The sequence below is a fragment of the Prionailurus bengalensis genome, chromosome A1 (assembly GCF_016509475.1).
Source record: "Prionailurus bengalensis isolate Pbe53 chromosome A1, Fcat_Pben_1.1_paternal_pri, whole genome shotgun sequence".
In the NCBI taxonomy this organism is placed as follows: Eukaryota; Metazoa; Chordata; class Mammalia; order Carnivora; family Felidae; genus Prionailurus; species Prionailurus bengalensis.
In genome coordinates this window covers 232141383-232166799 of record NC_057343.1, presented here as the reverse complement: position 1 = coordinate 232166799, position 25417 = coordinate 232141383, and the positions used below count along the sequence as shown (strand labels likewise).

Genomic DNA, 25417 nt, shown 5'->3' with positions numbered 1-25417 from the left:
TCTTAGGTATTTTCTCATCTAACTCACAACTGATCATTTGGATTAAAACGTAAATGTGTGCTATTAAACCTGAGTCAATATGAAAGATCTTATTTTAAAATATTAGTATCATTGAAGGGGGTATAGTTTTAAGTGTCCCTTTAATCAGTCCTTGATGATCAAAACTCTCAGGTGAAGAAAAACCAGGTCTCTTTCTCATACATAATGTCCAGATTTTACAAACTGTTAAATGTACTGGGCGTATGTATGGTCCACTACAAGGACTGAGAGGAAAAAAAAATTCTAGTTTCCTTTCCTCCCTCCTTTGCTCTGAAAAACACCATTCCCATCTCAGTAAATAATCTGACATCTGGAGGTTCTTATAGACCCAAGAGGCAACTATCTGCGGGGACTTGGGTGGGGGTTAGCATCACACTTGGTCACTTCAGTACAATGAAAGCAAAAACAAAAGTTTCTTGCCATTTGAGGCTTTTATCCAATATTATCCAATTTAATAATAAATTACCAGCTGATCAATGTTTGTTGCCAAGGGAGCCTGTGGGGACTTTAGGTTATTTCACAATTTATGTAAAATCTCCCCTATGTATTATCTACCTACTCATCTACCTATCTATCTAGTATCCATCGTCTATCTATCTATCTATCATCTATCTATTATCTATCAATCATCACCACCTATCTACATCATCTTCTATTTATCAATCATTTCTTACTGTCTCCTTATTTACTTCTGTGTGTGTGTGTGTGTGTGTGTGAAAAGGAGAACAGGATTGGTTTGAGTAACTACAACACTTCTAATTTTCTTTTTCCTACCTCTACCTCTGAAGCCAGAGGCTCCTGGCTGAATTGGTTCATTTCAGCCTGGCACCACATGCTGTCAAAGAATCACGGGCAGCAGAGGCATCTTTAGTCTTCCCAGGTCGCAAATGCAGGGAATTCTCGGACTCAAAGAGTATAAAGGAAAATATACAGTTCCCACTAGGAGGGCTTTTCAGCACATGCAGTCATTTCTCCATGCACAACTCAAGCCAGGAAGGAGTCCTATCATTCACTTTTGGAAAAGTTAAACCAGCTACTAGGTTATGGATAAGTCATGTCTATGCCATAACCTCTGCCTCGATGAACTTCACTAGTTCACGGATGAGGAGGACACGTTGTGCTCAGTGCTAATTTTCTGTCTCTCCACGGGGGCTGGAGCATTCCTGTGAGGGAACCCACCAATGCCGAATCCAGTCCTAGAATAAACAGTGCAACAGGGTCCAACTTGCAGGTAATTTACAGGACAGTTCAAAAGCAAATTTGTGTCTCCTGCTCTATTTTGGAAATCAGCTTTTCATTTGCAAAAATACACCTGAACAAAAAAAGTTTTTTGATTGTTGTTAAATTTGGAGAAGGAACCACTGATCTTGGACTTTGCGCTGAATTCAACTATGTAGAGTGAAGGGGAGCAAGTTTTAAAGGAAGATGGTCAGCCAATTTCTTTTGTTATTTAATTTTTATTTTTTCCAAGAACAGTTAACATTTACTAGGCACCTACTGGCCTCAGTCACTTGCATCTAAGAGCAAAGCTGATTTACCCACAGCCCGTGTTCTTGTAAATGGTTAGCCTTATTTCTTAGCTCTGTTAACCACTATTCTAACATTGGCTTCAAGTTCAATTTTAATAATCTAATCCATAATGGTCCACTGCTCCCTGCCACATGAACAGAAAGTTTGGGGGTAATAAGGCGAGCAGTTTACATTTCTTGATACTTCAAGTAATTGGCCCCAAAGTGAAATTATTGAGTTGGCCATGGTTTATTGTGTTCCCAGGGCATAAAACGTGGAAGGAAATGGACCTGTAGAAAGAGGTGGTGTCCAAGAATGTGTGAATGTGTGAAAATCCTATAACTTCACTTCAACTGGCCTAATATCCTGAGTCACTAGATGGTCAGAAGAATAGATGGAGTACGAGAAGAACAAAGTGATGTACATTTATACCGAAAACCAGAAACAAAGCTTGTACAAGATGAACAGCGAATGAAGTAGCTTCTATCAAAATAAAATCTCACACAGGTCATTTTTATACATACGTGGACATACACACACCCACACACGCACAGACACACAGGCAAGAATGTGTATTTTGTAAGATAGGGTCCTTGGAAATAGACATTCTTAGCAAATATGGATGACAGATCAATTGTAATTTATTTTCTTTTAACACTGTATCATCATAAAGAAAACTGGTATAAATGAAAAAATCTATTTCAAATATCTACATCTAAAATTTTAGGCAGTGAAAAAGCACTTTGTTGACAAGGAGTGTGGAATGATGTATGTTAATTGTCAGAAACTGCTGAATGCCTTGCTTACTTGCCACAAACAAATTCACATATCAGAACGAACAATACTGCTAAATATTCCTTTTTTCCCATTTTTTTTTTTGTTAAAACATACTGGGAGAAAGAAAAGAAAAGAAAAACTGGAAATCCATACATCTTTCAAAAGTTTGAAATTGAAGCAATATTTAGAACCATAGATGAGGAAACACGGCATGGTGTAATATACACAATGCGCTTCTCTTCTTTAATCTGTAATGTACATCAAATACTTTACAACAATGCATTAACAAAAGGCAAGAAACATCTTGCTGTACAGAGGAACCCCAATGCAACTTGAAGCCTAGAATCACAACGGATGAAGAGAGTAAACAAAGCGTGAGAAGCCGTCCCTCTAAAGTGTGTGAACTACACTGTCCCTTGTGCTTAACTGCAACCTTCAAGCCCCACCACCCCGACCGTCTCCTCTGCTGCCTTCAGCCACGTTCAATATAAAGCACTTTTTTATACTCTACAGCTCAAACTAGAAAGGTGTTGCACGATGTCATATTTAGGATCGTTTTAGCTTCCTATTGACTTCCAAGTTAACTTTCGATTCATTTAGCTTTCTAAAATAGCTCTTAATATTTCCTTACTGGTTATCACAGCCTTCCTACGGAACAGGCTTGAACAAACTAAATTTGCAGGGGGAAAAAAAAAAGCAATGTCTTGTGGTATGCATGCACATGCACTGTTCCCGGAGCGCCTCGTGCCGCCCGCTCCTCACACCCAGGAGTCGGGGGAGGCCGGGTAGTGGCTAGTTTCATAGTTCAGTTCACTGTAGGGACGGGCAGCTGAGTAGAAGTCGACATAGTTGCCGGTGGACTTGAGTCCCAGGTGCATGGTGTACTCACTGGCGGGAGGGCGATGGTGGACCTGGTCCTCGAAGAAGGACTCGTCGTAGTTTCTCGTGGAATTCTGAAACGGCTGGTAGGTCTCGTAGTCTTTCCTGCTGGGCTCCTGTGGGACTGGCTGTGCTGGAACCTGCACAGAAAAGAAGATCCACCTGGGCTGGTTCGCTTTCCCTTGATGCAACCCCCCCACGGCCAGGCACTCAAGCTTTCCATGTTAAGGGCTGGGCCGTGCCCCCCACCCTCCCGATCGACCACCATGGCGCTTCTCCAGACACTGCCAACTTCTGATCGCCCTTCCTTTTATAAGCCGGTGCCTGGGTCCATGCACTAGCATTCTACATAATCTTTTTAAAAGATTATGATTGTAGTAAAACATACGTTAACATATAATTTGCCATCTTAACCACTTGTAAACGTATACTTCAGTGGCATTAAGTGTATTCATGGCATTGTGCGGCCATCACCACTATCCATTTCCAGAGCGTTTTTAAAAAGTTTATTTATTTATTTTTAGAAAGAGAAAGAATGGAGGGGGGCAGAGAGAGGGGGAGAGACAGGATCCTAAGCAGGCACCACACTGTCATCAGGGCTTGAACTCACGAACTGTGAGCCAAAATCAAGAGTCGGACGCGTAACCGACTGAGCCAACCAGGTACCCCATTTCCGGAACTTTTTCATCACCTCAAACAGAAATTCTGGACCCGTTGAGCATAACTCACCATTTTCCTTCTTGCCCCAGCCCACGGCAGCCCATTCTACTTTCTGTCTCTCTGAATTTCACTTTTCTAGACACCTCATGTAAGTCGAATCATATTATATTTGTCCTTTTCTGTCTGGCTTCTTTCACCTAGCGTAATGTCCTCAAAGGCCATCCGTATTGTAGCATGGGACAGGATTTCCTTTTTCAGGCTGAACAATATGCTATTGTATGCGTATTTTTTTTTGTTTATCCATTCATCTGTTGATGGCCACTTGGGTTGTTTGCTCCTTTTGGCTATTGTGAATAATGCTATAATGAATGTGGGCACACCAGTACCTGTTTGAGTCTCTGCTTTCAATGTTCGGGGTATGGACCTAGAAGTGGCATTGCTGGATCTTTTGATAATTTGAGGTGTAACTCTTCAAGGAATTGCCAAACTGCCACAACAGCTGAACATTTTAGTAGATAACCTTTTAAATTAAAGACGCACAGACTAGACGCTATAGAACACAACTAGTTGATCTTCCTCTCTTCTGCATTTTTTTTTCCATTACACCTAGGTTGTTGCAATCCCAGAGAAAGAGACGGTGAAGATGTATGAGGTCTAATGGTCACTTGGGTATCTTTCCACCCACACAGTGGGCTGTGATCAATACCTCTCTGGAGGACGGAGGCTTCCCACTGGTAGGGTCATTCCATCACACCTGCCTAAGTGATCAGAAGGTTGCACAGACAAGCATGTACTGAAAACAGGAAATCCACTCCAAATATAACATACTCAGGAGGATGAAAATATTCCCCAACTTGGTTCCCGTAAGAATTTATTGAACTTGAGAATGATGTGGGGTTATGAAGCTTTTAGTTGAGGAGGAGAGGTTTCAGTACTGTCTCGTATCCCTTCAGCCCACCTCCGTGCTCTTTGCCCTCTTGTCCTTTGCAAGTTACTGTCTGATGTAGGAGGCTTTGAAAATTTAGAGGGGTCACATGAGCCTCTGAGATATGTAAAGTCAAGAACTAGTTCCACCTGTTTAGTTTTAAAGACAGTAAGACCAAGACTGTTCATGCGCTGGTAATTAATACCTGTATGTGGAGGTCTGGCTCTCCTCTTCCCTTCTGACTGCCTCTGGGGTCCCTTTTCTAGCACTATGCACCCGAAAGGAGCGGAACCTCCCCGCAGCTAGGGCACACAGTCACTTGTGAAGCTCTGCTCATGTGCAGTCACTGGGAAGAAGGTCTGGTGTGAATGATAGAACACTTCTAAAGAAACACAGTATGATCACCTCCAAGCAGATTCAGTAATTCCCTATTAATTTAACTAAAGCTCAGCATGGAAACATCCTATAGAAATTGGTCCTAGTTAATAATGACTTGTAATTAGCACGTTGTATGTAAATGAATGCTTCTAATGACCTGCACATAATTCTTCTCTCAAGTAAGTGAACCTCCCTCTTTTACATGTAATTGATTTACACTAGTAATTGACCTGTTCTTCATCATCGCTGCCATCCACTATGTCCCACACTTCTCGTTAGTGGTGCTGATGAGTGAGGTTTTGGGCTACCTGCGAAACATGTTAGCCTAAGAGCCTGGCCATGAGAGGGATGTTTGGAATTAATCATCTGTAATTAAACAAGGCCAGGTCTACCAAATTACGTGGCTAGGCTGAGGCGCTCTTTGCTATCCTTTGAAGAGCTGTGTGCTATGCTGAACTTCTGTGCTCTAGCACTGTGCTGCTACTAAGCATCGAGCATACGAAGGGTAGGAGCTGGAAGATCTAGAAAAATCACACGGGGAGGGTGCTAGAGTTTACTGTGCTTTTATGTCAGTGGGCGCTATACCCAACATTTAACAAATTCCTCTTTGTTTAACCTTTAATAACAGAAACGTGTATATATGTATGTATATGTCTCTATCTATCTCATCATGTATCTCTCCTTCCCTATTGGGATCAATCCATCCATCCATCCAATTCCCACTTTATAGATGAAGATACTGAAGCTCAGAGAAATTAAGAAACTCCTCCAAGATGTCATGGCTAGTGGTGGTGTGAGATTGGAATGTGAATCCATGTCTGGCTGAGTCAGAAGTCCACATTCTCTCCACCACACAAACACAGTTTCAGTTGAGCCAAACCGGTCAAGCTTGAGGGCCAGCCTCACTGTGTTGACCCAAGGCTCTATAATAAGAAGGGAGGCTAGTGGACAAAAGTAACCTTGGAAAAGGTCTCACTTCTTTGTGTCAGTCTTATTGGCCAGAGATGGGGAGATCTGCAAGGGAAATCACTCACAGGCTTATGGCTCTCCACAGTGGCTGCTTCTTTCAGGCTTTTGCACAACCTGTTTCAAACTTCTTACTGTTGCCATGTTCTCTCTGGTTGGTGGACGTTTTTAGGTCGGGCATGTTTATCTTAGTCTCTTACCTTGAGGACTTGCCCTCTTTAATTCATCTGTATTGGTCATAAAGTCTCTTGTCAACCCCTTTTAAGAGTTAGTTCTGTGGTTCTGAGACTGTGTGTAAATGAACTATCCAGGATGGGTGACAGGTGGCCCTGCTGTGTTTGGAGGGATTAAATTTGCTCATTGGTCTGGTCATGCAGATGTTGACTGTGGATGCACATTCACAGTGGAGGAATGTTGGCTCTATTTTATAACTTACTCTAAGGGATAATCTGACAGAGCTCAAAATTGGACGTATTTTGAGCTCCCAAATATAAACCTTCCCCATAGAGGAACTAAAAATAAATGCTTTTTTTTTACATTGTACTGTTTGCATAAAGCAGACTTCTATGAAGGAAGTAGAATGATGTTCATATACAATAGTGGCATATTCTGAACTTGAGTGTCTGTTGCGGCTCAGTGAGACTGTGGCACAACCAAGGAGCCTGAGGCTGTCTGCTTTTGCCTTAAGGCAGCATCCTCTCTGGGAAGGGGAGGTGCAACCCGCTGGCTCACATGGGGAGACTGGGCTCTGTCCTGTGGCTCCTGCTCCCATAAAGACACCTTTGTTGAACCTTTTCCTCAATAGGAGAATGTTGGGTTTAAATTATGAACGATAGTGCCAGTTCTCTACCCCCCAGTTCTGTTAGCACAGTGAGGAAAACTTGGTTGATTCCTCAACGAGTTTGCCTACAACCTGTATTTCTTTCTAACACAAAGGAAATAGCTGCCCATTACAGATCTTCAAACTTGACCACATGGGGAAAGCTGAAGACTCAGGGTGATAATATACAATGAAAGAGGTCATGTGGTAAGGATTCACGGTTCTCAAAGTCTGGTTCAACTGCATCAACATCACTTGGAAGCTTGTTAGAGATGCAGATTACCCACCAAGTCAGAAACTCTGGGGTTGTGGGGGGCCACTGATGTGTGTTCAGTAAGTTGTTCAGGGGATTCTGGCTCATGCTCAAATTTGAGAACCACTGGTAGAGAGGAGACCAGATGGGACAAGAAGGCAGATGAACCAGGTTGAAGTCTTTTCCTTTTCTGAGCTGGGTGACCAAAAGCAAACCCTTATTCTCCTTGAATCTCTGAGGACAATTTCACCTGCTCTTCTCACCTGGCAGTGAAACTGAGGACACCAACCAGGACCTCAAGATGCTGTTTTGATGTCAACAGTAATCATTTTAATGGTGGTCATCAAAACACCAAACCCCTTTGTCTCTAGTTTAGGAACAAAAAATTCTGTTGCTAGCTAGATATATGCAGTTGAATGTGATATTTTTCTTTATCAGTATGTGATAGACTAGTAGAAGCTCAATAACAATTTGGGGGAGTTTAAGTAGTTAATTCTTAAAATGATGTCTGCAACCAGTTGATTGGAAATATAAAAACCAAGGACCACAGATGTTATTTCAGACTAATGGCTATTTCTTCTAGGAGTCGTAAGGCTTGGAACTCAGTGAAAATAAGACTGGAATTCCAGGTGGTCTCATGGAGAGAGCCACAGCTGAGCAGCTGCCTGGCTCCCATTCCACTGAGTCATGGAAAGCCTGGCTTATGGCCATTGCCCTGGACCCTGCCTCGCCTGCCCATGCATTTGGAGCTGGGGCCACATTCCCAGCTCTCATTGTCATTGACTCCTCTTGGAGACCTACCTCAAACCAGTTTCCCTCAGTGAATTGCTTCTTCTTGGAGATGAGTCACTGTCCAGCCTCTGTGAAGTTCATGAGGCCCGGCGGGCGACTGAGACACCCAGGAGACTAGAGCGCTCAGCAGAGGACAAGCATCAGCACTGAAATGGAACGGACTCTGGCATATTCCTCCTGGTTAAATTGTTCAAGCTGGTCTTTTATTAGCTGTGAGGTTGTGAGGTCACTCTTAACCCAGGAAAATTCCAAAAATGAAAGCATTCCATCCATCTGGAATGACTAGCCATGTCCACGTGGCCAGAAAATCCAAATTATGGAGGCTCGGTACAAGGTTGTCTCTAGAACTACCCAACTGGAAGAGAACCAAGTCCCCTCTTCTTTTGAATGGGTAGGATGGTCATACCTCAAAACAGAGCCCAAGTTTATTCCAGTAACACTGGAGTTTCCTGGAGTGTCATAATGATTTACCTTGGAAATTTTGGGGGGAGAAACAATTCTTTTTGGTGGACATTTTTAATTGCTGCTTGATCTTAGAATGGGGTTAAGAGTCTCATCATCTACTTCCCTTTGCTGGACCTTCTCAGGGACTAATGATGGCACTGAGCTGATGACACCAGGTGATACTGTGGGACTCAGCTCAACCAGTGGCCTGTCTACAGCATCTCCCCTGTGTTGCCAAATGGTGCAGAGCTCGCACTCCATCCCGGCTGGGTTTCCCAGCATTCGCCGGGGCACCATGGTCTTGACAATTCGCGCTGAGGCTGAGTATGTTCTGGGGCATGCTGGGAAAAAGGTTACATTATGTCACGCCCTCCCTCCAGGCAGTGATGCCACCCTAGCACATTAATTCCAATTGGCTTCATTGTTCAGAATAGGCTCTGGAGAAAAGAATTGCCCATAGAGCCACTGTGGACTTTCCTGTATATCTAGGTTGCAAGCAGTGCTAGGAAACTACTGCAGCCACATTGTAAGATGCCAAGGACCTCTGGGCCACACCAGGACATTTCTTCGCTGCCAGCGGTAGTGGAATCCCATGGAAAGAAATACTGGTGTAGAATACGTTCCATTCTTGTGATGAGCTTCTCCTAACCTGAGGAAACTAAAGACAATTCCTATACTCGTGGATGCAAAGTCAGGGTCCTGTCACATCCTGACAAGTATCATTAAGAGCTACAGCCAATTCTCTCACTGTACCTGATATTTGCGAAAATATAAAAGTTGTTTTCCGTGACTGAAGTTGGCATTTCCAATACCTTTTGCTTCCATTTTCCTTTGTGTTCCCGCAGGCACGTTGACACGCGGACGGCTGGTGGCCACCCCCGGTGCTCTCTTGTCTAGTGCTCATGCACCTATTTATTTATTCATTGACCTCTTTGCTTTTAGCAAAGACCGGAGCTGAGGGAGGCCAAGTAGATGTTACCAACGTGTCAGGCGGGCCGTGGGGCCTGGGCATTCACCGGGGGTTTGTGAACCACACCAGCTGTCTTCCAGAATGGCTCCGCATGGACTGGAACATTGAGGGCAAAGGGATAACTCCTCTACCCACGACCATTTCTCCTGCTGATGGGTGATTAGAGGAAAAGGTAATTTAAGGTCGAGGAGATACTTTTCGTGTCCTCCTCCTTCTTTTGGAAACGGCCCTGCACAAGATATTCTATCTGCTAGAAGGCAGTCCCTTTCCTTTTCAAAGATGCTGCCCCACAGGGTGTTGAGAAATGCTTCAACACAGCACATCTAACTTCCATGTCATCTGGTTATTGCGATCAAACAAACAGCTTTCAGATTTATCTTTCAGCCCACCTTCCCTGACCTGTGGCAGGAATCCCGAGCGTCAGCAGAAGCCAGCTCTGGCAGTGGTTATCGGTGGCCAACAGCGATGAGGAACAGCCGTCTTTCTGTCATGACCACTCCAGGGGCCAAATGCATGAAGCTGTCAGTCAATGGAGGAGCAAAGGCTGTGCCTTTTGCTTTGATAGCTCCCACAGAAGCACAGGGAACACGAGCCTTCAGTGAATATTTGCCAAATAAGACAAACACTCACAAACTTAAGAGCACTTCTGGACGGAGCTACGGCTAGCATTCCTCAAACTTGGACACGCACACGCATCACCTAAACCCCTCGAAAAAAGGCAGCTCTGATGCATTTGTTGCACTGGATGGATTAGGGGCAGGGGTCAGACAAGAATCTCTTCTGCCTTTCTGACAAGCTCCTGGGCCGTGCTGAGGCTGCTGGTTCCCCAACTAGACTGAATAGCGAGGCATTCCTCGACGCAGGTTATTTCATTGTCCATTATTGCACTTGTTGTCTTTATTTTATTGGAAACCATCATGTATAACGAGCTGTATGTGAGAACTGGCTGGGTTACAGGAGCCACCTAATCCCTGTCTAGTAATTACACACTGTGTCCACTTGCGTATTTGCGCCTTTTGGCTGTGGGTCATAGCCGAGAACTTGCTTTCTACCCTGAGCAGGTGGCTGTAGTGAAATCAAAGTTTGTTTTCAAATTTGAGGCTGTTCTGGTGACCGTGGTCACCCCACGTATGGTATGTGAAATGTGAGTGGAGGAAAGGCGATTTTCTTTTTTCGGTCCTTTATGTATGTTACGCAGAAGCTAATTTATTATTTTACAATTCCAGGCTCTTTCACATAAGTCGAAGGGGAAAATGAATACAAATGCGGGCATCTCCTTTACCTGGTTATGTTTGATGTCTTCGGTGGGCGCACCATATGAATTCCTATACAAAGTTGAAATTCCAGTGTTTTGAGCTGAAAGCGAGAAGGAAACAAAAAGTATTAGCAAAGAGAGCAAGATTTCAAGTGAGGAATGATGGTTATGAAGGTGAGTTCTTGCCCTGACAAAGCTTGGTTTCTCTGGGACCATCCTAAGGTCCATTGCCAAGGGGAAGAATTCATCGGCCCTGGACACTTCATTTTACATGCAGATATTAAGAAAGATGAACAGCGATTCTATACGATCCCCACAGCAGGTGGGTTTCTTGCAATAACATTCAGACTGTCCACAGGGTCAGGGCAGGGGCAACAAACAACGGCTATCTTGCCAGCATGACTGCCTTCTTCTCTGGTGAGAACTGGCGGGTAATAAAGGTTTGTCTCCCACATCGAAGCATGCAGGAATCTGCATGAGCAGCTTAGGTTTGAGCTGGAGAACGACAGGAATGCAGTTTCTAATTTGGGCTCACAGAGTGCTTCATCATCATGTAGACAGTTCATTTCTTAAAGGCCCCAAGGATGGGCAGGAAGCATCATCTGCCTCTGCCCTGTGCTTCTGGAAGGCTGCAGCTTTGGGACCCAATAGACACAGGGCCAGGAGCCCCTCCCCCTGTCTTGTGAGCGGCCTGTGGTCTAGCCGAAAGGAAGGAAGGTCTCCTCTGGTGGCCAGCAGCTTCCAAAGACACGGGCAGGGTTTGCCCACCTGCTCACTTAGATAGAACCTTCCTAGAACCCTCGGGGCTCATGCCTCAGGCCCAGAGGAAGGCCCCAGGGCACCACTCCCCTCATAGCCCTTAAAAGGTCATGATTTAAGAGAGCTCTGGAAAAAATTATCAAGCGTCACTGGGGTATAAAATACTCTAGAAATAAAGATGTGCTCGCTTCGGCAGCACCTATACTAAAATACTCTAGAAATAAAGAAAAGCGTTTCTTTAGTCCCCTGTGTCCATGGAATAATAAAATAGGATATGACACACCATATCTGTTCTCTCACAGGCACAGTTAACTCAAGACACAAGGCCAGTCATACCTATCACCCCACCCATGACTCTTACTAAAAGCACAAAATAGCTGTGCAATAAAAGTCCTCTCAGGAAATTCAGCTGAGGAAGTGAGAGCTGAGAGCCCGTTCTAGATTTTGAAGAGCACCCTGGCATATTCTCTGGCTGGGCGTATGACGCTCCTCTCTCTGTACTGTTGCCTAGACCCTTGCTGTCCAATCTTCCTTGACAACCAGCTTCCGCCCTCCCCAACGCTGCTCCTCCATCCTTCCTGTTCCCCAAAGCAGCGCCACCTTGCTTGGCACACTGGATCATGTCACTGCAAGGCTTTGCCAAGGTGATTGTGGCAAAAGCTGCACGATCGGGGCCCTGTCCGATTTTCCACAGTGCCTCCCTCCATTCTTCTCTCGTCAAGGAAGCCCAAGCTATGCTGGCCCTCTTTCCTTGGTCGAGCGCGCAGAGTTTGTTTGCTCAGCTTCTGGGATGTTGTGCTGGCTGATCCCTCTCCCTGGAACTCACTCCCCACCCATTCCCCCCCCCCCACCCCGCCCTCTGGACTGCCTCCCCTTGGCGGTGGTGGTGGTGGGGAGTTCAGTTTAGTCTCCCATCTCAACCTTGTGAAACAACTCTGCCCCCCAACCCCGGCACCCTGTGGCTTCTGAACCTGTTAATTTTCTCCATCACACTCAACACCATGTGGTCCTAGCTTGTGAGTGAGCTTGCTCTGGTGTCTTCCTTGTGTATCACCTCCCTTCACTGCTCCATGAGGCCAGAAATCAGTATCCCCATGTCTGGGACAGTGCTTGAACTCAGTGGATGCTCCTGGAGCGAGCATTATTTGCGGAGTGAACGAATGAATGAGTAACCCTGAGAAAAGAGGCCCTCAGAGCTATGGTTTGCTGATGGAAAATGTCACATCAAGGTGAAATTTTGTTTTTCTGGGACTCAGAACAAAATGCATTTTTTAATTAGGGGGGGATCATGCACTCGTACTTGACTTGTTCCCCCTTCCTGTCATGGTTGTGGCTTCTGGGCTAAAGATGTTCCTACTGGAAGTTCTTTCCTCCTGCTCTTTGGTCCACTTCACCTGTTTATAGGAGGCTGTGTAGCTGAGATTGAACTTGTAGCTTCTGCAGACACATGAAGCAGATGTCTTCATGGATGCTCTGCCCTTGTATGTCTGACCCAAGAGCACACTCATGAGGAAATGCCTTTCTTCTTCTGTATGGGCCCCGATTTCCAACCAAATCAACATATTGAAGATTAGAATGGCTTTAAAAGGGCGTAAGAGAGACACTGACAAAAACGGGCTGGACCGTTTGATGTAAAGGCATTTGGGAAGCTCAGATGGGAGGGCAAAATCCCCTGGGTGAATTTTAAAGTCAGGCCATGCAGCTGCTGGGATCACACAGCCCTCCTCTAATGCATGCTTCTGAACACGTAACGTTCCTAGGGAATCATGACCTCAAGAAATAGCTATAACCGTTCTGCATGCCTGAATGAAGAGCTGACATTGGTTTTCTGCAGGCTCCTCGGCGGCAAAAGAACACTAAGGGAGGAGACATTTCAAAAGACTCCATCTCAGCTCGATAATGAATCCAGAAGAGGTGGGTGGGGGGAGGCTGGCACAAAAACCTCGAAGGATCTTCATTTCTAAGGGCTCAGCAGAGGAGATTTTGAGCCCAGGCAAGGGCCTGCTTCACTTTAAGCTGTCCCATGCTGCATTTTGAGCGTGAAACTTCCCATGGTTTTCCCAAGGTGGAGGGAGTGTTCTCTTTGGGGGAAACGCTAGGACATGCTCTGATGTCTTAGAAACAAGGGAGATGGCAGTTTTTCAGATATTTTTCAAGGTACTACACTGTAAGTGTCCCCTGGATATTTGTGAATGAGAAAAGGTATTGCTCTTGATGTGGTGGTCACAAGAGATGTGATCTGCAGGTGAACACTGAAATGATGGGCACAAGCAAAAGTGCTATAGAGCAGGGGCTGGCCATTCGTCCTCTCCATTCCTATATGAAACCTTGGCTCCCACCTGGCTTGGCTGGGGACTCACTCATGCCACTGTGGAAGGTAAGTAAATGCCTCCTCCTTCCACCACCTCCTCCGTCACCACCTCCTCCGTCACCACCTTCACCATCACCTCTTCCACCTCCTCCATCACCATCACCATCTCTGCCATCGCCATCTCCCGTGTCGTCACCGTCACTGCCTCTGTCATCACCCCCTCCATCTCCAACATCACCGCCTCCACCATCACCTCCTCTACCCTCACCATCTCCTTTGTCACTACCGTCACTGCCTCTATCATCACCCCCTCCAACATCACCATCATTGCACCCTCCATCACCGCCTTTTCCATCCTTCCATCATCACCTCCTCCATCACCACCTCCTCCACCTCCACCATTATCACCTCCACCATCACCTCCTCCACCTCCACCTGCTGATTACCATCTCCTGTGTTACCACCATCACCGCCTCTATCATCAACACCTCCATCCCACCATCACCACCATCACCACCGTCATTGCCTCCTCCATCACCACCTCCTCCACCTCCACCATTATCACTTCCACCACCTCCACCTGCTGATTACCAACTCCTGTGTTACCACCATCACCGCCTCTATCATCAACACCTCCATCCCACCATCACCACCATCATTGCCTCCTCCATCACCACCTCTTCCATCACCACCTCCACCGTCACCATCACTGCCTCCACCATCACCACCATATTTCCACTACCATCAACTTCACCTCTACCTCCTCTACCACCGTCATCACCTCCACCCCCATCATCGCCTCCACTAGCAACTCCACCACCACTACCATCACTGTAGATAACAGCAACTACTTTTACATAGAACTCGGCTTAAAGGCAACATCCTGTATAAACGTTTGTTCAAGAAAGACCTCTGCTCTTCTAGGTGTGCTAGATGACAGCGTATTTTTGAATTGTTTAAAGTACATTAGAGCAAAGATGGTTAAGCCTCTTAAACAGGTTTGAAAAATTACATATACCTCAATACTGGAATCACCAAGCTCCCTGCCATTTTCTAGGAAGATTAAACATCTGGAAACATGTTAGATTTTATTGTTTATTTTACTATGTGTGCAGGGCATGATTATGTACCACTGGAAATATTTCAACATAAAAACACCCACATTTAAAAGCCTTGTGAGGGGTGCCTGAGTGGCTCAGTTGGTTGAGTGTCTGACTCTTGATTTCGGCTCAGGTCATGATCTCACAGGTTGTGAGGTGGAGCCCTACATCGGGCTCTGAACTGACAGCACGGAGTCTGCTTGGGATTCTTGCTTTCTCCCTCTCCCTCTGCTCTTTCCCTGCTCGTAAGCTCTCTCTTTCTCTCTCAAAATAAATAAATGAACATTAAAAAAAAGACTTTTGAATAATTCCACTGGGCAAGAAAGAAAAATTAAACAACAATACAGTTTCACAATTATTCTTGTAATTATAATCTCAATGGGTCATCTCAGACAGCCAGTGATGTGGCCACCTAGGGCAATAAGAACCACAAAACGAATGGGGCAGGTGGATTTGGTGTCACTACTCTGGAGTAATTGGTACAAATAAGACTCTGCTGAATGCGTTGGCTCTAGGGACTCGGCATTCAGATTCATAGCTTTCTTTGTTCATGCTCGTCTACAACTGGGCCAACATTTAAGGGGGGAAAGCAGCACATAAGAATAAGAAGGTATATCCTGCATAATGAGTTCAGGCATTAGGCTGAGACGTTCCCTGGTAGGGACTGTACGTGGAGGCAGAGTGCTGACCTGGGAGTTTGCATCGGGAGCATCTGTTTACTGTGCTTTTCTTTTTCGCAGTCATGCACGGTTACCATGGAAAACACTGCCTCTGGGGTAAGTGCACTTACCATTAGAAAGATTTATCTTAGATGGCCTGGGTCTGGAAGACACCTTAATAAATCATCCAATTTGTCTCTTCTGCTTCCCTGCAGGTCTACACCTAAATAATATCTGAGAAACTCACACTGTGGAGATCCTCTTGATAAGAAGTTCTCAATGTCTGTTTAGGATTCTTCCCTTTATACCCCAGTTTTGTGAATGGCCTCATCTGGCCATGTTCCTCACAGCCTATTTTCAAGAGGGATCCGTCTCTATGTCCACGTGGCAAAAAAAGGGTGTGGAATCCCTGTTAGAGGTCCCGATGGCTCTGGAAGCTCTGCTTTCCAGGCACAACCTCCTCTACGGCAGAACCTCCAAGTCCTGTCTCTTGGAGGAGGGGAAAACCAGCACAGGGAGGAGTGTGTGGAGAGCCTGGAGGGGATGAGGAATGGGAACAGTGACACTGCCCCAAGGAGAGTTGTTCAGAGCAGAAGGGGAGTTAAGGTCAAGGCTGGTCATGAGAAAGGCCAAGCAGCACATGCTGGATGGGTGGTGCTGGGCACCAATTTTTGCCTTGATGGGGTCCCAGCTGATGAGAAAGGAAAGGCAATGGGTATGATTGGGGTAGTGAGGGATAAAGAGCAGAAAAGATCAATGCCTCCGTATAGAAAGTGTGATTATTGGTTTTAATGAATCTTCTTAGGAGTTTGTCACGATAAGAGATTGGTTTCATGTCAAGAAGAGAAAATGTCTCCACAGGAGTTCTGAGGGTTTCATTGAAATCTCTTTCTTTACCGCCCCCCCTCCCTTCCCCCTCTTTTCTTATCCACTTTCCCTTCCTTCTGTTGAGAATAGCAAAGCATAGTGCACCCACCATCTTGGGTCCTCTCCACTCTGGATTATGTCAGTCAAGAAGAAAATCTATGGTGACTCCTCTCTCTCATTTGAGGGAATGTTACGAGATGAGCGGATGAGAAGGAAAAGGGGTAGGTGAAGAATGAGAATACAATGTGCATAGAGAACATTTTCTCTTAGTTATTTTCAGGTATGCTATTTTCAGGTATAAGAGGCTCAGTTATATTCCTCTGGCTTAATCTCGTCCCCACTTCCTGAGAATCCTTGCTGTCAAGCTCTCAAGAGACCCTCTAGCTGCTAAGTCCTGCTGAGCTGTCAAGCATGGTTTGAAGTCTCCCGGCCTGGCCCTGTCCCGGATCAAGCCACCGGCTCTGAGGAGAATACGCAAGAAGCTGAGCTCACCTGTCATGGTGTCTTTCCTGGAAGTGTGTTCTCCTTTAGTCCCGTGGTAAGTGGCATTGCTCCCAGTGGATTCATAGTCTGTTTTCCTTTCCTTGAGGCTGATCATTTCCCGAGGTGAAGCTGGGGCACTTGCTACACAAAGAAATCAAAAGGAAGACTTTGTGTGTCTCATTCTGTAGCACGGATAGCTTTTCACACCAACAGCTAAGGTCCTGAAGACACGTGACTCAACCTGAAGCAATATGTGTGCGTGGACCTGCTGATTTGTGTTCTTTTGGCTCTTGTCTTACCCCTTCCCCTTGTCCTTGTCATTCGGTGCTTTATAGTTATGGGAGCAAGCAGCTTGGGGGCAGGAAATTAAAGGCGATCTCCTGAGGCCATCTTTCTTAAAAGACATCCTGATGGGGACATGACCCACCTAAGGTGCACAGGACAGTTTTCAGAATGAGATCAGGCTTGTTTTCTCTGTCTCCTCTCTTCTCTTTTCCTTCCCTACCCCTCCCTCCCTCTCTCCTTCCCTTCCCCTCTTCCTTCTTTTCTTCCTTTCTTCCTTTTTAAAAATCAGGTGTTTTAGAGGCGCTGGTACTGATGTTGAAGAATCTCTGATTAAAATAAATGCGGTTTTACTTAGATGCCGCGTGACTCAGAGACTGCCCTAAAGGAAACCAGAGGAAGCAGCTAGGATGTTCTGTGGGGCTGGCATGACCCAACTTGCACAGATCAGCCTGTGGAGGGGGCTTGGGCAGGGGTGCGCAAAGACATCCTTGATGAATGCCCCGAGCAATCTCCTACCTACGCCTTGCACCCCGGACCCAGGGAGTGAGCCCTGTCATCTCTTTGGGTCTCCATATCTAAAACAATGGGTTGTAATTAAAGGATCCCTCTGGGAAGTCCTCGAGTTTTTAAAGTGCCCTCAGAATAGAGGAAAAACTAACCTTGGAGGTAGGGAAGCAAACAGAAAGAGGTCTAGATTTCTTAGAAGATAGAATGGATCGGTCGGCAGCAGGTGAACAGCCCTACCGGGGCCGAGATGGGTCGGAAGGAATCCAGGTCTGAGTGTGTGGGTGGCAGTGAGGCAGCCGCTGTCTGTGCTCCTCAGTGACACCACTTGGCGTCTAGAGCTTAGACAATTGCCCCTATCTCAGTAGAGCTCGGGTGTGGTACTCTTCTGTCCCAGATCTGTCCCCAGCCTCCATGCCCGAGGACAGTGCTTCTTAAACTTGTTTCACCTTAAGACTCATCTAGAATCCAGGGATTCCAGGACCCCACCCCAGACCTTCTGAATATGAATTTTCAGGGGGTGGGTCTAGGAGTCCATACTTAACAAGCATACCTGGTAATTATTAAGGCTAGGGGAGCTCTGGGGAACTCTTGATTTTTTTGGATAAAGCCCTCTTTGCCAGTAGTATCCAAGCCCTTACAGTCAATCCTCAGTATATCTTTCAGCTTATCATTCACACCCTCTGCAGGATCCCTCAGCTCCAGCCCACCGGGCCTGCCTGTTCCCTCAATGTCCTTTTCTTTTCCGTGTCTGAGCCGCTTGGTGCATTTCATCAAGCTTAGTATCTCCTATGGGCAAATCCCTACGCTAGACACTGGGAACAGAAACATGAATCATGTCACTTTCTGAACTCGAGGAGGTCAGGAAACAGACATGCAAATAAACCGGTGTCAGAGGCAGAGTGCTTAGCAGACATCACAGCCAAAGGCTGAGGAGAGAAACAGACGGGGCCTTTGCCCCCATCCTTTCCCGAGAGGCGCCCTGCCTGCTTCTCAAACCTATCCAAACAAAATCGAGGCTCTCTGCTCAGCTCTCAAAACCCTGAGAGGTTCTCAATCCTGGCCTCCCATTAGAACTAAGTCCTTGGAATACTTTCAAAAATACTGGTACTTGAGGGGCGCCTGGGTGGCTGGCTCGGTTGGTTACACATCTGACTTCTTGATTTCGGCTCAGGTCATGATCTCAGGGTTCGTGAGACCGAGCCCTACACTGGGCTCTGTGCTGATGGTGTGGAGCCTGCTTGGGATTCTCTCTCTCCCTCTGGCTCTGCCTCTTCCCCGCTCATGTTCTCATTCTCTCTCTCTCTCTCTCAAAATAAATAAACTATAAAAATATAGTGATACTTGAACCCCACCCAGAACCTGTTGGATCGGAATCTCCGGATCTCTGGGTGTTAAGTCTATTGGGGAGACAGGGAAGAAAATGGTGTTTGCTCTACATAACGTGGCTGGGCTGTGTGTATCCAGTTCCTGGGTGTTCTCAGAACATCGGCCACTGTGTCTCCCTCACCTCCTCCACCTCTGCCCCTCTCTTATCTTCAGTTCTCTGTTGTCCTCTCCTGGGAAAGTCCTTTCCCTGCACTTACTCCTTCGTTTCTAGGTCTTCCTGCATAAAGGCTAGCCTTTTATGAGTCACTGCCAGGAAACCACGAAGGGACAATATTTTGGAGCCTCTTGACCAAAGTTCTCCATATTAGCACCTAATAGTGTGCAGATGGTGGGTTTATTAAGCTACGTCAAGTGTGTAATTATCTCAAGACCTCACACACTAGTCTGAGTCGCTAGGAAACTAAGATCGTACTCCTGGAAAAATCCAATCACGCCAACAAGTGTTTGCTAGACGTCTTCAATGTGCCTCACGAGGAAATACCGGGGGTTGGCCTAGCTGAATGGCTGGGATAGCGTCTTGATAAGCCACCGTTTCTCCTTCCAGGCATCTTCCAATCCATTATGCCACCTCGCATCTTCCTAACAATGAGGGGCTCTTCACAGTTAGGGCTTTAGAAAGAACCCATCCTCGTGCTTCTCAGACTCACTGGTCTTTATCTTTCTAAGACATATGGAGGTAAGGAGTGCCTGGGTGGCTCAGTCGGTTGAGCATCTGACCTAGGCTCAGGTCATGATCTCAGGGCTCATGGGTTCGAGCTCCGTGTCGGGCTTTCTGCTGTCAGCACAGAGCCCACTTTGGATCCTCTGCCCCCCTCTCTTTCTACCCGTCCCCCCCCTCTCAAAAAATAAACAAAACATAAAAACAAGGACGTACGGAGGTAGGACATGTAAAAGGCCTACCCCTGTGCTTCTGAGGCAGGTGGAAGTTTCTCCAGTTACACGGAGGTTTCTGATTCTCATCTAGTGGGGGACTAAACGTTAGCAGCAGTAACATCACACTAAAAATAGAAGCTTTCATGGGGCTGGGAGAGAGTGATTTATTTCAGTCAAATATTCCCCATTCATGTCTGATTTTCCTCATCATTTTGACAGTAAAGTGCGGTGTAAAGTTTTATGGCAAGTGATCTCAAGGGCAGGGGAGTGCCCTTCTACTGTGCCCTCCGAGATGCAGGTCTCGTAGCTCCTCACCAGGGCCAGGGCAGCAAAGAGCAAGGAGACACTCTTAAATAAAAGCCTATATAGCTGTGTGTGTGTGTGTGTGTGTGTGCGCGCGCGCGCACATGCACACATATAGATAGGATTATTTATCCACGCTTCCTTCTTACAACAAAACCCAAAACGCAGAAATAAAAAATTCAAACTTACACTGTGAATAAAAACAATAAAGACTATGTCACTTAGATAGTAAATGATGTGCTCATATTTTGCCTTTAATTTTTTCCTTAATCTTGGGCAGTATATAATGTGATTGTAAAAGGGTATAAAGTGTCTTTATAAGTAAATAAGAACAGTTAGTTCAAAATGTAAGCAATGTGAAATGCTCCCAATGTGAAATGTCACAGAACTGTGACAAAACCAGAAAGAAAATTAAACTGAGTGACTTAAAAGTTACGGTTTCGCTTCGTAACAAGACTTTATCATTTATCAGCTGGTTTAAAGGTAATAACAACAGGCTAATCAGATATGGGGTGGTAATGAGACCCTCAATGGGATATTCAAATGTATGTCATTCTAGAGCAAGAAAGAGCATGCCCTTTCTCCACTACTCTGTTATTCCAGTGATAATCAATACAATGTTACTCAAACTATTCCAAGTTGGAAAAAGGTGCATAGAAAACCCTGATTTGCAAACATCTGACAGCTGTCTTTATTCTTGTCGCTGACTAAATGCAGGTCTAACACGTGTTAGAGATTTTTTGAAATCTGTTTGAGAGATTTGCTCTGAGTCTGTGTAAACACAACACAAAGTCACCACCGCTATGAAAGAAAACAGACTCATTTGAGACTTCTAGCAAATGTGCAAGTCGGACAGCTCTCCTCCTGTGGGAGTCGCCTAAGGGGTGGGAAGGAGGGCTCTGGGGCCAAGGGACAGCAGGCCTGGCTGGCTACAGGCGTCGCTTACCTGAGCGGTTGTTGGGAGACACACGCACAGGGGAGATGGAAGGCGTGCGGGAGGAAGAGTAGGGCCTTTGCCGATCCCTCTCGATGGTTGAGGATGAGGCTACAAAGTGATACTGTGACCATCCGTCCTGCAACAGACAGCACGCTCCCATTAAGTGGGGAAGGTGGAGTGATTCTTCATCACCTGACATTGCGACGTTCCAAACGCTAGATGTTGCAAAGCATTTCTGCAGTCTGTCAAAAGAGATCACTGAGCCCTGCTCGATCGATCATCCAGGTTCCCAGAGACAAGTGTGAACAGACACCCACCTTGCTCCCTCCAGACAGCCTGACATGGGGCGGGCCTGCTTTCCTTCCCAAACGTTGAATAAATGGCCAGAAGATTTGAATGAAAACATGATGCTAAAAATGTTAGATGACCCTGAAACTGTCTCATCTTTACCTACCTGCTTCCAGCTCTGTCTGGCCCTCTTTTCAACTGCCTTGAAGTCTTCCAAAAGTATTTACGCTTTTTATCCCCGAGGACCAATCAGTTTGCAATCACAATGCCAAGCAGCATCTTCCCTGCCAGGCGATCCCCCATTTTTGCTTCCAACCTCCTTGGCCGCCAACGCCCCGGCCCCACCTGCTCAAGACCTTTAGCGTGACCGTCACTGTGTCTTCACGCCCCGATGGGTATGTTCTCTGGTTTAACCCAGGAACTATATTGTTCACTTTAGAGCATATTCGAAATGTGTCCTACCAATTAAGTCTTCCATTAAGCCTTCAGTTAATATACAAAGATGCACATATACCATTTTTTCATTATAAAAGCCAAATAAACACATTGTACATCATATTTTGTGAATTTAGAAAGCATAAAGAAGAAAAAAAATTGCCAGGAGTTCCACCCTCCCTTCACCCCGGCAAGAACTCATGTTCATGTATATCCTCCCAGTGTTTTCTCTTTTGTAATTCAACTTCATTTGCATTGAAGTCATATGTCAAAGGGACCTAAAACTACAACAAAGAAAAGCAGACACCTGCCTCACCCCCATTCCTGCTTCATAGAGGCAACCACTTCAACTCTTTTGGCTTTTTCTGTTTCTGATTCTATTTAGATTTTTAAGGGACTCAATGTTCTATAAAGAATCGTTGCAAGCGTAAATAGACGGAAGTTAATGAAGAATAAAATTCATACTTATTTCAGTATTTCTGTCTTTGTTTATCTAATTCTTGTTCCTATTCTGTTTGGCTGGTAGGAAAAAGCCAAGGTGAGAAGTATGCTATTTTAAAAGCTATTATCTAGTGCTTACCTAGCACTACCTTTGCCACGAGGCAAAACTTTCTCAACAATCTCATAGGCTGGATACTATTATCCCATTTTAGTCAGCCTTAGACAGTTAATGGGACACCTAAGTCAAACACGAAGCAAGTCAAGAAATATTAACACTGAAATGTGGCACACTTGTAAGTATTTGAAGGGAGACATAAAGCAAGGTTAGGGGATCAAGGAGCATGGAGTGTGGAGATGCTGGTGTGGCTAGTTTATGGGATATGGTTATGGCATGTGTGTTGCTCTGGGACCACTTAGCATTGCAGCAGGGACCTGGAGGATGATAAGGTGCCAGGTACCGAAGACGCAGGCTGGGGCTTCCAAGCCACGGGAAGAATAGATGGGAACGCGGGTGGACGTGGGCTAAACGCATGTGAGAGCCACCAGAAGTCCCTGTGGCTGAGGAGCGATCAAGAGGCTCCAGAAAGATAAGAAGCCTTCGGAGTGACTAGAACAGTTTGGGGAGAGCAGGGAGACCAAGGAAGAAACTATCCGTTGGACGAGGGAGACACAACCCTGGCTTGGATAGCAGCAGATGATGGGCAATGGGAAGATATGGCATCTGTGTTGGAGGGTTTGCTGATGGCCTGGCTGTTGGGTGTAGGCGAGAGGAGTCAAGCTTTACCCTAGTGTTCCTGGTATGAACAACAGGGTACTGGAAGTGCTATTTACTGAGACAAGGAATACTGGGAGAGAAGTAGCTTTAGGTGTTGAAACCAACTGCCATTTGGGACAAGTTGGGTAGAGATGCCTGTTGGACATGAAGGAGAAGATACAGAATAAACCAGAATCTGCAAATCAGGGTTTCAAGAGCGATTTTAGGGCTGGAGATAAAATTTTGGAGTTGAGCATAGAGATGTTATTTGAAACAAGGAGAATGGATAGAAATGTGAATGCAGATAAAGGAAGAAAACAGGGGACACAGGAATGGGTTCTGGGATACTCTAGTATTTAGAGGGTGTGAGGAGCCTGAGAAGGGATAGAGAGAGCTGGGAGGAGGACCAAGAAGGTATGAGATCAGGCAAGATTAGGAAAGCTCATGGGTAAAGGAGAAGACCAACGGGATGAGAGGCAGGACCAGCAACTGGCCACTGGCCTGGGGAACATGGAAGCCATTATGACTGGGGCAAAAGTACTTTCTTTGGTCAGGTTGGCAAACATCTAACTGGAGTGGGCTCCACAGATAATGAGAATTGATGAAGGAGAAGGGTGAGCCCAGACCACTTTTGACAGAGTTTTATTATTAAGGGGAGTGGAGAAATGGGGCTTGGAGAGACTTGAGTGACAAAGAGGTATTTTCATAGATCACCTGGGAGATACTGAGCATTTCATTCTTTCCTTGGGAGTGACTCAACAGAGAGGAGGAAAGAGCCGGTGATACCACAGAGGAAGCGAGAAGCTGCAGGGAATTTCAGGGAGGAGCGTGGAGAGGATTTGGGAACAATGGGCTCGTGCGCCATGGAATAGGAGGAGGACAGCCAGGTTGTGTGGTCACAGATGCAGCAAGGAGGCTGTAGATTTGGTGGTGGGAGGCTAAGGACATTCTCTCATGTTCTCTTGCATGTTCTCTGGGTGGGGTGAGAAGTGAGGTCATCAGCGGAGTGTGAGGAAGAGCTGGAGCTTAGAAAACAAAAGGGAGGAGGGGGACAAAAGACAGGAAGGAGGGAAGGTGTGTGAAATGGTTCTTAAGGTAAGTGGGGGGCAAGATGACCATGGCCAGGCGGTCTGGAGGCCAGAATGCTGAGAGGTGACTTAAGGCACGCGACAATGAATTTACAATGAGACCACAGGTTCGCATCGTTCCTTATTTTTCTCCAGCCAAATTCAGCTGCCCTGTGGCAGGTGTGGAGTTGGTTGAATTGGATGGGGGTGGTCAGGAAGGCAACCTGGAAGGAGACAGGGAGTGCAAACAGAATGTCATGGAAACCCATGGAATCTATGCCTGGGACAAAGGAAAGTGTAAATGTTGAGGAGATGGAGAATGAAAACTAGTTGGTGGCTGCAGATCCTAAAAGGGTCACAGGCTGCTGGGGTGAGGGTACTTCACAGATGCTGGTTTTTTCCTTGGGGAGGGGAGTGGCAAATGAAACAGCCACCACTTGAGAGGGCAGCAGGGTGGCGGGTGTGGGGAGTGTGTGTTCAGGGATATCCCAGCGTCAGAGCAAGAAGAAGGGGTGGGCAAAGCACACAGGGGATTTTGCTGATAGCAGACCATGGGCTAAAGGGGCAAAGGAATGGGAAGCAGGTGAAAGGAAGGTGGGTTACTGGGGCAGATTACTGGCTATCCTGAATCTTTAAATGCTAATGGTCCAGTAACAAGAGATAGCCCAAGAGTCTTGAGCGATGCGGTTGTGGTGACTGAGGTGATGAGGGGTGGAAGGCATAAATCCTCCTCAGAGAAAGGTGGGAGTGTGGCATGGCAGGTAAGGGGCAGGTGTCAGGGTAGAAGGAGAAAATGTCTCCACGGGAATTTGTGCATTTCCCTTAAATCCTCTGTCAAGTGGTGGCAAGGAGAGGGAAGGGGCAGTCTTACAAGAGCACGTGCAGGATGGGAGCTATTTCAAAAGCGTACGCATCCGAAAAAGTGTATTCATGTATGGGAACAATTTGAAAAATTGTTTAAAAAATATATTCCTTCCTTTTGAAGGTAAAGCTCTGTTGACCACAAAAATCCTTGAATATGATCAACAGAGGCAGATCATGTTATGTTTGTTTCACAATTTAGAAGATATACTTTGGGGTTCCACATAGTGGTTCAGGAAATAGCTTTAATCAAAACCTTGGCTTCTTCGGTCATGAAGAAGTCACGATGCTCCACATGTCATTTAAGGTAAATAAAATATTTCCCAGTAAGTCTATCAGCTAACATTTTGTATGTTTTAAGACCAAAGGAGGCGCTAGAGAGAAATGTGGCACAGTTCTTGATCTGGTTTCGTTTTACTTGGTGAGACGGCAAT

At 45.9% G+C, this 25417-nt stretch overlaps 1 protein-coding gene across 2 annotated transcripts in view; it reads right to left on the bottom strand.

The window, feature by feature from the left end:
• Positions 1–2171: 2171 nt before the first annotated feature.
• Positions 2172–25417, bottom strand: part of CTNND2 (catenin delta 2) — a 940792-nt gene continuing 917546 nt past the window's right edge. For both annotated transcript variants that reach the window (XM_043601021.1, XM_043601022.1), the window contains 4 exons: positions 21147–21273; positions 16856–16987; positions 10695–10768; positions 2172–3344 (listed from right to left, as the gene is read on the bottom strand). In XM_043601021.1, coding sequence (XP_043456956.1) covers positions 3084–3344; positions 10695–10768; positions 16856–16987; positions 21147–21273 — 594 coding nt within the window. In that variant the 3' untranslated portion in view covers positions 2172–3083. The remainder of the gene's footprint in view (positions 3345–10694; positions 10769–16855; positions 16988–21146; positions 21274–25417) is intronic.